Raw genomic sequence first — 13,955 nt, 5'->3', positions numbered from 1 at the left:
GAGCCCACGGCGAGTCCTGTGCACTGCCAGCAGTGGGACAGCCCAGCTGACCTTCCCTGGGCTTGGAACGCTGTCCCTCCCACCCCGGGACCCTGTGATCCCCATCCCTCTGCTCCCTGGGAGGCTGTGACTGCCGTCACTCCTTTTCCCAAGGAGCCTGGTGACGCCATCCCTCCCTTCCTTGTGAGGCTGGCAATCCTATCCTGCTGCTCCCCAGGGCCTGCAGGGGTCACCTCAGTCCCTTCACTCCACCAGCTGCTGTTACCTGTGTGGAGGCTGCTCCTGTTTCCCGGTGTGCTGGTCCCAGGAGCGCTGGGAGCTCTGTCCCCATCAGAGTCCCACGAGGCTCCACAGCGGGGCGGGCAGTGGTGGGACAGACAGTGACCCCCTGGTCCTCGTGTCCCCCGGCAGTGGTGGGACAGACAGTGACCCCATGTCCTCGTGTCCCCTGGCAGTGGTGGGACAGACAGTGACCCCTGGTCCTTGTGTCCCCTGGCAGTGGTGGGACAGACAGTGACCCCTGCTCCTCGTGTCCCCTGGCAGTGGTGGGACAGACAGTGACCCCTGCTCCTCGTGTCCCCCGGCAGTGGTGGGACAGACAGTGACCCCTGGTCCTCGTGTCCCCTGGCAGTGGTGGGACAGACAGTGACCCCTGCTCCTCGTGTCCTCCAGCAGTGGTGGCACAGACAGTGACCCCTGCTCCTCGTGTCCCTGGGTAGTGGTGGGACAGACAGTGACCCCTTGTCCTCGTGTCCCCTGGCAGTGGTGGGACAGACAGTGACCCCTGCTCCTCGTGTCCCCTGGCAGTGGTGGGACATTCAGTGACCCCTGCTCCTCGTGTCCTCCAGCAGTGGTGGGACAGTGACCCCTGCTCCTCGTGTCCCTGGGTAGTGGTGGGACAGACAGTGACCCCTGCTCCTCGTGTCCCCTGGCAGTGGTGGGACAGTGACCCCTGCTCCTTGTGTCCCCTGGCAGTGGTGGGACATTCAGTGACCCCTGCTCCTCGTGTCCCCTGGCAGTGGTGGGACATTCAGTGACCCCTGCTCCTCGTGTCCCCCGGCAGTGGTGGCACAGACAGTGACCCCTGCTCCTCGTGTCCTCCAGCAGTGGTGGGACAGACAGTGACCCCATGTCCTCGTGTCCCCCGGCAGTGTTGGGGCTCTCCCTGGAGGTGCTCGGTGCTCCCTGCCTGGTCCCCGCTATCCCTGGGGCCCAGCCCCATCCTCGCAGGGTTTGTCCCCGCCGGCCTGGTTCCGCGTTCCGCGCGTGGCGCTGAGCCCAGCCTGTCCCGTCCCGCAGGGAGAACAACCCGACGCTGGTGGAGGTGCTGGAGGGCGTGGTGCGCCTGCCCGAGTCGGTGCACACGGCCGTGCGCTACACCAGCATCGAGCTGGTGGGCGAGATGAGCGAGGTGGTGGACAGGAACCCGCAGTTCCTGGGTGAGCCCCGCGGCCCCTGACCCCCCCTGACCCTCCCCTGACCCCCCCTGACCCCCCGTGACACCCCCCGTCTCCACAGACCCCGTGCTGGGATACCTGATGAAGGGGCTGTGTGACCGGCGCCTGGCGTCGGCCGCGGCCAAGGCCATCCACAACATCTGCTCCGTGTGCCGCGACCACATGGCCCAGCACTTCTCGGGGCTGCTGGAGATCGCCCGCGCCCTCGACTCCTTCGCGCTGTCGCCCGAGGCCGCCGTGGGGCTGCTCAAGGGTGGGTGTCCCTGGGATCTGGGGAGTTATCTCTGGGATCTGGGGTTATCTGTGGGATCCGCTGGGGTTATCTGTGGGATCTGCAGGGGTACCCATGGGATCTGCCAGGGTATCCCTGGGATATGGGGAGTTATCTCTGGGATATGGGGAGTCATCCCTGGACTCTGGGGGTTATCTGTGGGATCTGCTGAGGTTATCTGTGGGATCTGCTGGGGTTATCTGTGAGATCTGCAGGGGTACCCATGGGATCTGCCAGGGTATCCCTGGGATATGGGGAATTATCCCTGGACTCTGGGGGTTATCTGTAGGATCCGTAAGGTTATCCGTGGGATCTGTGGAAGGGTATCCCTGGGATCTGGGGAGTTATCCCTGGAATCTGCCAGGGTATCCATGGAAACCGCTGGGGTACCCACAGGAATGCTGCGGTACCGTGGGAGTTGCTCCCCAGGGTGCTGAGCCCCATCCTCAGGGTTTGTCCTGGTGTGCAGCTCGTCCCATTCCACATGCGGAGTGTGCTCAGGAGTCCCCTTGGGGCTGGAGGCAGAAATCAATCCTGGATTGGACTGAACTGCCCCCATCCCTGAGGCAGAGCTCAGGGACTGTCCTGGGCTGGATATGTGGGGAGAACACGTGGGAAATGCTGAGAGCCAGGCTGGCGGTGGGTCACCGCTCCATCCAAACTCTGGGAATTACCTGCTGGACACAGAGGGTGGGAATTTGGGAGTGTTGGTAATTTTAGAGAGTTTGGGCTCAAGAATGGAGATTTTTAACTCCAGTTTACACTCAGTGTTGGTGTCTTGTTGGGCTGTTGGGGCACCGTGAGCCTCTTCAGCCAGGGCTGATTTGGGGATGTTCCTCAAGATTTCCAATGAATTCCAGTGCTGCAGGAGCCTTTTCCCCAGAGCCAGGGAGCCTTCCCTGCAGTCCTGTGCTGCCGTGGGAGGCACAGCTCCCCTCGTTCCACGGGATGCCCCAGCACCGGCCGAGCTGCTCCCCTCCCTGCCAAGGGGTTTTCTGCCCCTCCTTGTCACCGAGACACGCAAAGCAGTCACACGCAGACAAGAGATTTTCACAGAGGTCCTTTCGATCCAGCTCACAGCTAAGAGAGCGGAGAGAAGAAGCCCCCTTTGTTTATTTTTTTACTTTTTATGCATTTGTGGGTCTAGCAGAAGATTGGCTTTTTGGGGTTTCCACCCCTCAGCCTCAGTGGCCAGACCAATTGTCAGTTACAATTGTTTTCAGGTTAGAAATATGCAAACAAAGGACAGAGAATGAAAAACAAAGGATTTGTTTATATTACTTCTGTGGGAAAGGTAGAAAATTGCTCTAATATTCTACAGTAACTAAAAGATCTGACTCCATTTATGAAAATCAAAAGGCTAATAAAGAAACTCAGAAAAACCAGGGTAACACCTCCTTTAGAGCAAGCCAGGAATTCTCGAGCCAGGGAGGTTTTCCCCCGGGATGGTTGGCAGCACGGTGCAGCCAGAGCTGGGCTGTGCCAAGCTGGGCCGTGCCAGACCTGTGCCAGACCTGTGCCGGGCTATGCCAGACCTGTGCCGGGCTGTGCCGGGCTGTGCCGTGCCGCTGCTGCCGGTGGGAGTGGGAGCAGCTCGACGCTCCTCGTGCTCCACGGCTGGGAGCCCTGAAGCGCCTTCACTGGAGCTTCCCAGAATCTCACGGTGCTGCTGGACGGGGGCAGGGACGCTGGGGACACGCGGGGGGCCCAGACACGCTCGTGGCATCCCCTGGGCTGTCCCCGTCCCTCATGGCAGCACGGCTCCCTGCTGGCACCGAAGGGTTTCGGTGTCGGGTTCAGCCAAAGCCAGGTTCAGCTCCCAGGTGCCGCCCTCGTCCCACAGCCGTTCCATCTGGGAGTGCCGCCACCGCTGTGCCCTCCCGTGCCGCATCCCTGCCCCTGAGCCCTGTGTGTCCTTGCAGGGACAGCGCTGGTGCTGGCCCGGCTGCCCCTGGACAAGATCTCGGAGTGCCTGAGCGAGCTCTGCGCCGTGCAGGTGCTGGCGCTCAAGAAGGTGTGTCTGGATGGGGGGACACTGGGGACAGTGGGGACAATGGGGACACTGGGGACAGTGGGGACAATGAGGACAATGGGGACAGTGAGAACACTGGGGACAATGGGGACAGTGGGGACACTGGGAACAGTGGGGAGACACTGGGGACAGTGGGGACAATGGGCACACTGGGTACCATGGGGACACTGGGAACAGTGGCCAGGCCCCGGCCCTGCTACAGCAACTGCGTCCTCAGAGCCAGAGGTGTATCCTAGAGTAATGGAATTGTTTGGGTTGGAGAAGCCCCTGGAGCTCGACTGTTCCCATCGCTGCCAAGGCCACCACTGCCCATGTCCCCAGGTGCCACATCCAGAGAGAGCCTTTAAACCCCTTCAGGGATGGGGGTCCACCCCTGCCTGTGCCAGGAAGAATTTCCCCCGTGTCCACCCTGAGCCTCCCCTGGCACGGCCTGAGGCCGTCCCCTCTCCTCCTGTCTCTTGTTCCATGGGGCAGAGCCCAGCTCCCACACGGAACACGTCCAGGGCTGAGCCCTTCCCTCAGTCGCACCTGAGGAGGTGCTGCTGGTGGGGTCGGTGTCCAGGCAGCGTCCTCCTTGTGCTCCTGAAATCCTCCCCTTGTCCCTCGTTTTCCAGCTGCTCTCCCAGGAGCCAAGCAATGGCCTCTCCTCAGACCCTACAGTGCCCCTGGATCGACTCGCCGTCATCTTCAGGTGAGGAGGGAGCTGGGGCAGGGCTGCTCCCCCAGAGCCCGAACCTGCACCCCTCCTCCCCAGCCCCTGGGGAACGGGCTGGAGGTCTCTGCTTCCCCAGCTCCCTGGGCACCCCCAGGCCGGTTCCTGGTCCATTCCCACGGCTCCGACCCTTTTCCTTGGCTCTAATCCCAAACCCCCTTAACCCTTGGCTGTTCCCGCAGACACACCAACCCCATTGTCGAGAACGGCCAGGTCCACCCGTGCCAAAAAGTCATTCAGGAGGTGCGTGGGAGAGGGCTGGGGTCTGGGAGAGGGTTCAGCTGGGGGTTGTGGGGTGGGGGTTTGTGGGGTGGGGGTACCCGGGGTGTTGTACGGGGTCCCAGTCCCTGGTGCCAGCGGATCCACGTGTCTGCCCAGGGCACCTCCTGCCCCTCCTGGGAGCTGGGATTGGGGTGTGGAGGGACAAATTTGAGGGTTCAACCCTCTGGAAGGGGCCTTGGCTCTGGGGCTGTCCCAGGGGTTTGATTTCCCGTTTGCCACGCTGTCCTGGAGGGGATCAGCTGCTCCGGGCTGCTCCCGAAAGCTTTTCCCTGTCGCCCGCCGGGCTCTGGCTGCTCTGGGCACCGGCAGGGGCTGGGGGCTGTCCCGGGTCGGGTGTGACCCTTGCCCCCATCCGTGCCCAGATCTGGCCGGTGCTGTCGGAGACCCTGAACAAGCACAGTGCCGACAACCGGATCGTGGAGCGGTGCTGCCGCTGCCTGCGCTTCGCCGTGCGCTGCGTGGGCAAGGGCTCGGCCGCGCTGCTGCAGCCGCTCGTCACACAGGTGGGGACGGCCACTGGGGCTGGTGTGGGACACCGGCGCTGGCCAGGGGACACCGGGGCTGCCGTGGGGACACCGGGGCTGCCATGGGACACTGGGGCTGGCCAGGGGACACCGGGGCTGGCCAGGGGACATAGGGGCTGGCATGGGGACACCGGGGCTGGCCAGGGGACACTGGGGCTGGTCAGGGGACACCGGGGCTGGCCAGGGGACACCGGGGCTGACCAGGGTACACTGCTGTCACCGGGGCTGCCGTGGGACACTGGGGACACTGGGGCTGCCATGGGGACACCGGGGCTGGTCAGGGGATACTGCTGTCACTGGGGCTCTACAGGGGACACTGCTGGTCACTGGGGTGCTCCAGGGGACACAGCTGGCCCAGGGGGACACAGCTGGCTCGGGGAGCTCACTGGGGTCCCTGTGGCTGCCATGAGTGTCGCAGGGGCAGTGGGAAGTGCCGCAGTGAATCCTGGCACCATTGGGAATTCCAGCATAAACCCTGGGGAGGGGAGAGGCTTTGGAAGGGGTGGAGGATGCCGGGAGCCCCGTGTGTGTGTGTGTGATTTGTGAAACCCTTGGGGTGGTAACCCAGCCTGAGGGGAGGATCCGTGAATCCCAGAGCTGGGTGTTCCTGCTCTGCTCCTGCCGGGCTCCAAGGGGAAGCTTCCCTGGAGAGGCGGTGCTGGCTCGGGGAGCCTCAGCACGGAGATGCTCAGGGCCTGAGCGAGTCTGTCGGGCTGGAGATGCTCCCAGGGCCTGAGCGAGTCCATTGGGCTGGAGATGCTCCCAGGGCCTGAGCGAGTCCGTCGGGCTGTCCCTGCCCACGTGGGGCAGGCTGGGGGGGGCTGCGGGGCCCGGGCACATCCGGCAGCGTCCGTGTCTCCGCAGATGGTGAATGTGTACCGGGAACACCAGCACTCCTGTTTCCTCTACCTGGGCAGCATCCTGGTGGATGAGTACGGCATGGAGGAGGGCTGCCGGCAGGGCCTGCTCGACATGCTGCAGGTGGGACCCCTGCCCGGACCTCGGCACCGCTGCCGGGCCTGCCAAACCCCTGGGAGCCCATCGGGGCCACGCGTCCCCAGCCCTGCCGAGGCCACCGCTGACCCCGTCCCCAAGTGCCACATCCGCATGGGTTTTAAATCCCTCCGGGTGTGGGGCCTCCGCCGCTGTCCTGGGCAGCTGTGCTAGGGCTGCACGGCCCTTTGCAGGAGGAATTGTCCCTTACATCCCATTTATCCAATCCCAAACTGCTTTTGGTGAGAAGGGGCAGGGACACCTTCCGCTCTCCCAGGTTGTCCCAAGCCCCCTCCAGCCTGTCCTTGGGCACTTCCCGGGGTGGGGCAGCCCCCTCCTGTTCCGTGCAGGGAAGGGCAGTTAGAGGAGTGACCCCAGGTAGGTGCTGATGGATCCCTGTTCTCCCCAGGCTCTCTGCATCCCCACCTTCCAGCTCCTGGAGCAACCCAACGGCCTCCAGAACCACCCGGACACCGTGGATGACCTCTTCCGCCTGGCAGCCAGGTGCCACCTCCGGCAGGACACCCGGCCCCTCTCCCCTGGTGCAGGGTCCCCTGGGAGCACCCCTGGGAGCGGAGGAGGCAGGACCCGCCCCTGACATGTGTCCGTGTGTCCCCGGGCAGGTTTATCCAGCGCAGCCCCGTCACGCTGCTGCGCAGCCAGGTGATGATCCCCATCCTGCAGTGGGCCATCGCTGCCACCACCCTGGACCACCGGGACGCCAACTGCAGCGTCATGAAATTCCTGCGGGATCTGATCCACACTGGGGTGGCCAACGACGTGAGTGACGCACGGACGTTCCTCGGGAGGGGACGTCCCCATGGAATCATGGAATGGGTTGGGTGGGAAGGGACCTCAAAGCCCGTCCAGTTCCACCGCTGCCATGGGCAGGGACACCTCCCGCTGTCCCAGGCTGCTCCAGGCCCCATCAGTCCCATCAAACCTCATCAGCCCCGGCCTGTTGTCCCCACAAGCCACCCTGGTTTCTCCACCGCTGCTGGCAGAGAAGCTCTGGGAGTCGCCTGCAGAGTGAGGATTTATCCCCGTGTCCAGGACCTGTGTGTCCCCGTCCCCAGGATCAATGTGTCCCTGTCCCCAGGGTCAATGTGTCCCTGTCCCCAGGGTCGATGTGTCCCCATCCCCAGGCCCTGCCCACCCCCTTCTGCTTTCTCCCACAGCACGAGGAGGACTTTGAGGTGCGGAAGGAGCTCATCAACCAGGTGATGACCCAGCTGGGGCAGCAGCTCGTGAACCAGCTCCTGCAGACCTGCTGCTTCTGCCTGCCGCCCTACACCCTGCCCGACGTCGCCGAGGTGCTCTGGGAGATCATGCAGATCGACCGCCCGGTGAGGGGGGACCCCCAGGGGGACAGGAGGGACCCCCAGAGGATCGGGAGGGACCCCCAGGGGGACAGAAGGGATCCCCAGAGGATTGGGAGGGACCCCCAGGGGGATGGGAGAGACCCCAGGGGGACGGGAGGGATCCCCAGAGGGATGGGAGGGACCCCCAGAGGAACGGGAGGGATCCCTGGGACCCCGAAGCTGTGCCGAGGCAGGGCCCTGGAGCCAAGCTGGGCTGCACTTCCGAGCTCCTCCCTTTCCCTCGCACAGACGTTCTGCCGCTGGCTGGAGAGCTCGCTGAAGGGGTTGCCAAAGGAAACCACGGGCGGAGCCATCCAGGTGACACACAAACAGCTCACCGACTTCCACAAGCAGGTCACCAGGTGAGAGGCGCCGGGGTCCGCAGCTGCCCCCAGCCCCAGCCCTGCGCTGTTGGTGCTGCCGGGACGTCCCCGCTGCCCGCACACGGAGCCCCGGGGCCGCGGCGCCTTTGCCATCACCCGACGGGTTTTTCTGCCCGGCCCTTCCCGAGCCGCCTCCTCATCCCCGTGAGTCACGGGTGCCAGCTGCCAGGCCCTGCCCGGGCCTGTCCCTTCCCGGGGCTGTGTGGGAACATCGACTGCCTCCGCCTGGCTCCATCCCGGCCCTGGACAAATCCCAGCTCCGAGTGCCCGGGGGCAGCTGCTTCCTTCCACCCGGCCACCCCCGTGGTGGCACACGGGTCCCCTCCAGGGACTGTCCTGGGGGCTGCCCGCCTCCTTCTGCCCTGCCGATGGTCCCTTCATCGCTCCCAGCTCCCACCCCGGGGCAGGACCCCTTCCCTGGGTCCCAAACGTCCCCTGGGGTCGCCCCCTGATGTCGCCCCTTGTTTTGCAGTGCCGAGGAATGTAAACAAGTGTGCTGGGCTCTGAGGGACTTCACCCGCCTGTTCCGATAGCTCCGGCTCCACGCGGCCCCTGTCTCCCAGGTAAGGGCCTGGCTCGGGCCCCGCCCCGCAGCACACCCGGGACCGAGGGCTGACGCTCCCTTCGTCCCGCCAGGAATGTCTTTAAGGAGAAGACAGGAAACGGCAACCCAAGAATGTGTCCCACAATCAGCCGAGGGCTCTCGCCCGCTCCAGCGCGTCCCAGAGTCCGGAGCCGCGGGAGGACGGCTCGGGGATCCCGGCGGCCCCACGGCCCGGAGCAGAGCCCCACCGGGAGCAGCCTCCAGCAGCCTCCAGCCCCACTGCAACCCCGCCAGGCGCCGCCGTCAGCGGATCCCCCCGGATCCGCCCGGCAGCAAAAGAAGTAGAAAAACTTTCTGCGAAACGGAGACAAAAAAGAAGGAAAACAAACAAAAAACTAACAGTACAAATTGTTTAGGAAGATGGGGGGGGTCAGTCTGGGGGTTCTGGGGCGCGGCCCCCCCTGAGCCCACCGTGGCCTGCCTGGTGCTGACTCCCAGAGACGACACAGGCGGGACGGACTCTGCAAATAGAGATTTATATTTTATTTTGTTCTGCTTTTTTTAGTTTGTTTTCTTGTTTGTTTTTTTTCTTCTTTTTTTTTTTTTTTTTCCCTTTTTCGGGGTTTTCTTTGGTTTGATTTTGGGGTCGGAGGCGGTGGCTCGAGTGCGGGCAGGGCGGGCGCATGCGGTTCCCTCCGGGGGTGTGTAGCCATCTCGAGACAATAAAAAACATCAAAAAAATGAAAAAATAAATTAAAACTTCCCGAGCTCCCTCTGGTTCCTCTCCCAGGGCTGGTTATCCCCCATCCCTGGGGGATTCAGGTCCAAGGTGGCTCCAGCCCCCATTTTCTCGCCATTTTCCCCAAAACCCCAGGGGGATTATCCTCAGGGAATATCCTCAGGGAATGCAGGGAGGGGGGTCCGGTGGAGCACCCGTGGTCACCGTCCCCTTCCCCTCCGATCCCCCGGGCGCTGGTCGCTGGCAGCTCTGGGGACAGGGATGAGGATGAGGATGGTGCTGGGCGGCCCCGGCCCCACCAGCCCAGGCGGCCACGGAGTGACTCAGCCCGGCTGGCGCTGCCACGGCTGTCGCTGTCCCCGTCCCTGTCGCTGTCGCTGTCCCTGTCAGGGGCGCAGGGGCCCGGGCGGCAGCGCCCAGGGCCCTGCGGAGGGGCCGGGCAGGGGCTGCGCCGGCGGCAGCCGCTGGTGGCTCTGCCAGAGCTGGTGCAGCTCCTTGAACTGCTCCACCATCCTGTCCTTGAGGTCGGGGTGCGAGATCTGCAGCGGGATGCTGTCGGCCGACCAGGACAGCTCCCCGGAGAACATCTCCAGCAGCAGCCGCGCCGCCACCGGCACCACCTGCAGGAGCCCCGGGGCGTCACCGCGGGCAGGGACAGCCGCCCGGGACAGCCGTCCGTGCCGCCCGGGACAGCCCCCCGTGCCCCCCGGGACAGCCCCCCGTGCCCCCGGGACAGCCCCCCGTGCCCCCCGGGACAGCCGTCCGTGCCCCCGGGACAGCCATCCGTGCCCCCCGGGACAGCCCTCCGTGCCCCCGGGACAGCCCTCCGTGCCCCCCGGGACAGCCCCCCGTGCCCCCCGGGACAGCCCTCCGTGCCCCCGGGACAGGCCCCGTGCCCCCCGGGACAGCCCTCCGTGCCCCCGGGACAGCCCTCCGGGCCCCCCCAGGACAGCCCCCCGTTGCCCCCCGGGACAGCCCCCCGTGCCCCCCGGGACAGCCCTCCGTGCCCCCCCAGGACAGCCCCCCGTGCCCCCCGGGACAGCCCCCATGCCAGCCCCCCGTGCCCCCCGTGCCCCCGGGACAGCTGCGGGCCCCAGCCCCTCACCTGCACCGTGATCAGCTTCTTCTCCTTGGGCTTCTGGTCCGGCCACTCCTCGCCGAAGCACAGGAAGATCTCAAAGGGGGGCGGCGTGGGGGTCTGCCCCTTCTGGAACTGGATGAGGCCTGCGGGTCCCGACCCCAGGTGAGGAACAGGACGGGGCCTCGAGTCCTCCAGCCCAGCTGAGGACAGCCCCGAGAGCCGGCTGGTGACCTCTGTCCCACCAGGTTCCCATGCTCCCCATCCCACCTGGTGTTCCCACCATTCCAGCTGGTGTCCCCACTTACACCTTTGTCCCCCCGGTGCCACCCCGCCCTCCCTCCCAATCCGTTGCCCCCAAGGGACACAGGGCCACCCCCCTTCCCCTCTGACCATTGAGGAAGCCCTCGAGGCTGAAGAGCTTGGTCCTCCTCTCCCTCTGGATGGGGTTGGGGCCAGGCCGGGGAGCGGCGCAGGGCCCCGTCCAGAAGACCTTGCACTGGCACAGCCGGAGGGCAAAGAGATCCTGGCCCTGGAGCTCCAGGATGAGCCCTCGGTCCAGCACGTCCAGCAGCTGGTGGGTGTAGAAGCGCTGCTTCTCGTTGGGAATGGCGTCGGGAGCAGGGAAGGGCACCTGCTCCAGCGTCAGGGGCCCGAAGAGCTCCTCCTGCTCCCGCGTGGGCTCCAGGCTGCTGTGGAACAGCCGGCAGCCGTGGGGGTTGCTGACAGTCAGGGCACAGACCTGGCGGCCCCGGTACTGGAACTTCAGCTCCAGGTCAGTCACTGCCGGGGGGCCACGGGGTCAGCGGGGGCACCCCGGGGCCGCTGCAGCTGGGCACCCCCACGTACCCCCACGTACCCCCCGGCCACCCCCATCCACCCCCCGGCCACCCCCCGGCCACCCCACAGCCGCTCTGTACCCACGGTCACCCCAATCCATCCATCCCATGGCCACCCACACTCAGTGGTCACTCCCCTCCATCCCATGGTCACCCACACCCAGCGGTCACTCCCCTCCATCCCATGGTCACCCACACTCAGTGGTCACTCCCCTCCATCCCATGGCCACCCTCACCCAGCGGTCACTCCCCTCCATCCCATGGCCACCCTCACCCAGCGGTCACTCCCCTCCATCCCATGGTCACCCACACTCAGTGGTCACTCCCCTCCATCCCATGGCCACCCCACATCCAGCGGTCACTCCCCTCCATCCCATGGCCGTGGTCACTCCCCTCCATCCCATGGCCACCCCACACCCAGCGGTCACTCCCCTCCATCCCATGGCCGCGGTCACTCCCCTCCATCCCACGGCCACCCCACACCCCTGGCCACCTCTGTCCCACCACCCCACAGCCACCCCAACCCTTCCAGCCACCACGAGCGCGAGCGCCTGGTCCCTGCAGCCCCAGGGCCCCGCTCACGTGGCAGCATGTGGGGGCTGACGAGCAGGTCCGGGACCAGGTGCTCTGTCGGTGCCACCGGGCAGCTGGACGAGGGCCCCGGGGGGTCCAGGGGGGGCCCCGTCTCAGCGAGGGCTCCGGGGAGCAGCTCCGGGGTCCCGTGGGCGCTGCCCCCCGCCTCCCCCTGGAGCAGTGCCAGAGGCCCAAAGGGCCCCGGGGGGCAGCAGCTGGCAAAGGGGGGGGGCTCCTCCTTGGGCCAGGAGTAGGGGGGCAGCGCGTCCCCCCCGTGCTGCGTGTCTGGAGCACAGAGGGGGGGGGTCAGAGGGTCCAACCCAAACCCCCCCGACCCCCCCGGCCCGGCCGACGCCCCCCACTCACCATCGATGCTCAGGGATGTCATCTTATGGAGCTGCAGGGCAGAGTGGGCGTTACAGGGACCCCCCCCGGCCCCCTGAGGTGTCCCCGGTTTGGGGATCCCCCCACCCTGAGCCCCCCCAGACACCTGGCTGACGTCTTCCTCCCCGCTGCAGCCATAGTCATCCTCGTCCCCGCCGTCTGCAAGGGAGAGAGGGGCTGGGAAATGCCGGGGGACTGGGGGGTGCTGGGGGGATATTGAGGGGTTCCGGGGACTCGTGGGGCACTGAGGTTCACAGGGGGGTGGCTCCCTTGTGGGGGCCCAGGTCTCCGGGGGCGCCGGCTCCTTGTGGGGCGTGGGGGGCTGCTGGGGGGCCGGGATTTTGGGGTGCTGGGGGTTTGTGGGTGTGGGGGATTTGTGGGACGTCAGATCCTTGTGGGGTGCTGGAACTCCGGGGCTGCTCAAAGCCCCCCAAAGCCCCCGTACCTGCAGCCCCGGGGGGCTCCTCGCAGAGCTCGTACACGCGGAAGGGCCGGGCCGGGGATGCGCGGGGCCCGTCCAGCAGCAGCCGGAACTCGCGGCTCTTGTTGAGGGCGCAGCGCAGGGTGGCTTTCCAGCGCGGGGGGTCCGGAGGGTCCCCGGCCCGGTACCGGCCCGTCTCCTGCGCCCACGCCTGGGGGGCGGTCAGCGCCCGGCACCCCCGGCCTGTGTCCCGCCGTCCCCACGCCCCGGGTCCCCACGCCACTGACACCACCCACGCCGAGTCCCCATCACCCTTGTCACCCCCACCCTGCGTCCCCGATCACCCATCACCGTCACTCCTGTCCCTTGTCCCCCGTATCCCCGCTGTCACCCATCCCGTGTCCCGGTGTCACCCCCATTCCATTTCTCCCACATCCCTCCTGTCCCCACGCCGTGTCCCCCCCCGTCACCCTGTCACACATCGGCCCCGTCCCGTGTCCCCCATGCCCGCACCGTCCCCACCCCGCGTCCCCCGCGGTCACCTTGAAGATGGTGTCGTGGTCCTGCGGCCCCGGGGGGTTTCTGGTGGCGTGTCCCCAGGGGATGACGAAGCGGCGGCGCTCGGGGTCGAGCCAGTGGAGCCCCGGGAAGCGCCGGCTGCTGACCTGGGCCACCAGCCAGGGCTTGAGGCGCACCCGCCGGGGGGGGTCCATGGCCTGGGGACACCGGCGGCCACCTCCTCACCCCGCGTGTCGCCCCGGGTCCGGAAAGAGGAACGGGCCCCCCCGAGGAGCCGTGCGGGGCCCCGGTTCCGCTTTCAGGGCCAGGAGGGCGGGCGAGCCCCCCCCAGCTCCGTCTCCCCCGTGGGTGCTGCGGGGCGTCACCCACGGCCCGAAAGCAGAAGCTGCGGTGGCTTCGGGGAAAGAAAAGAGATGAGAAGGGAGGGGACCGGAGGGACACGAGGGACAGGGGGGACAGTGGGACACAGGGAGTGCGGGACGTGAGGGGGACGTGGGACAAGGGACATGAGGGACGAGGGGAGGTCACGGGGACACGGAGGGACAGGGGGAGTACACAGGGGACAGGGGACACACGAGGGATGGGGGACACACGTAGCGACATGGGGGGACACAGCGAGGACACGAGGACGTGGAGGGACACGGGGGTGACACGAGGAGACAGGGACATGGGATGGGGAGGACACGGTCATAGGATGAGGGGGGACGGGGACACGGAGACGGGGCAGAACACAGCGGGTGACACGCGTGGGATGGGGGGACACGGAGAACACATGGGTGACGCGGGGACAGGAAAAGTCCTGATCGTGGTCCTTCGAGCCGGGTGTCCCCGCCTGTCCCCTCA

At 66.3% G+C, this 13,955-nt stretch overlaps 2 protein-coding genes across 2 annotated transcripts in view; one reads left to right on the top strand and one right to left on the bottom strand.

The window, feature by feature from the left end:
- The window catches only part of TNPO3 (transportin 3), a 27,992-nt gene extending 18,674 nt beyond the window's left edge, over positions 1–9,318 (top strand). The window contains exons 11-23 of the mRNA XM_040062639.1: positions 1,300–1,439; positions 1,519–1,710; positions 3,651–3,742; positions 4,375–4,451; positions 4,655–4,715; positions 5,117–5,257; positions 6,143–6,259; positions 6,681–6,775; positions 6,895–7,051; positions 7,450–7,617; positions 7,882–7,994; positions 8,488–8,578; positions 8,652–9,318. Coding sequence (XP_039918573.1) covers positions 1,300–1,439; positions 1,519–1,710; positions 3,651–3,742; positions 4,375–4,451; positions 4,655–4,715; positions 5,117–5,257; positions 6,143–6,259; positions 6,681–6,775; positions 6,895–7,051; positions 7,450–7,617; positions 7,882–7,994; positions 8,488–8,548 — 1,414 coding nt within the window. The 3' untranslated portion in view covers positions 8,549–8,578; positions 8,652–9,318. The remainder of the gene's footprint in view (positions 1–1,299; positions 1,440–1,518; positions 1,711–3,650; positions 3,743–4,374; positions 4,452–4,654; positions 4,716–5,116; positions 5,258–6,142; positions 6,260–6,680; positions 6,776–6,894; positions 7,052–7,449; positions 7,618–7,881; positions 7,995–8,487; positions 8,579–8,651) is intronic.
- Positions 9,308–13,955, bottom strand: IRF5 (interferon regulatory factor 5). Its single transcript, XM_040061419.2, has 8 exons — positions 13,136–13,955; positions 12,618–12,804; positions 12,279–12,331; positions 12,155–12,185; positions 11,798–12,073; positions 10,770–11,159; positions 10,404–10,522; positions 9,308–9,918 (listed from the first exon to the last, which is right to left on the bottom strand). The coding sequence occupies exons 1-8, from the start codon at positions 13,304–13,306 to the stop codon at positions 9,685–9,687; spliced, it is 1,461 nt and encodes a 486-aa protein (XP_039917353.1). The 5' UTR covers positions 13,307–13,955; the 3' UTR covers positions 9,308–9,684.

Source organism: Hirundo rustica, chromosome 4 (assembly GCF_015227805.2).
Source record: "Hirundo rustica isolate bHirRus1 chromosome 4, bHirRus1.pri.v3, whole genome shotgun sequence".
Taxonomy (NCBI): Eukaryota; Metazoa; Chordata; class Aves; order Passeriformes; family Hirundinidae; genus Hirundo; species Hirundo rustica.
Note: the sequence above shows the minus strand (reverse complement) of the source record. Positions and strands in the feature narration are given on the sequence as shown.

Coding starts and splice junctions, on each gene's coding strand:
- IRF5 (XM_040061419.2), bottom strand. CDS start 13,306: ATGGACCCCCCCCGGCGGGTGCGCCTCAAGCCCTGGCTGGTGGCCCAG. Junction 12,332..12,617: donor GGAGCCCCCCGGGGCTGCAG/GTACGGGGGCTT, acceptor TCTCCCTTGCAG/ACGGCGGGGACGAGGATGAC. Junction 12,074..12,154: donor GACATCCCTGAGCATCGATG/GTGAGTGGGGGG, acceptor TCTGTGCTCCAG/ACACGCAGCACGGGGGGGAC.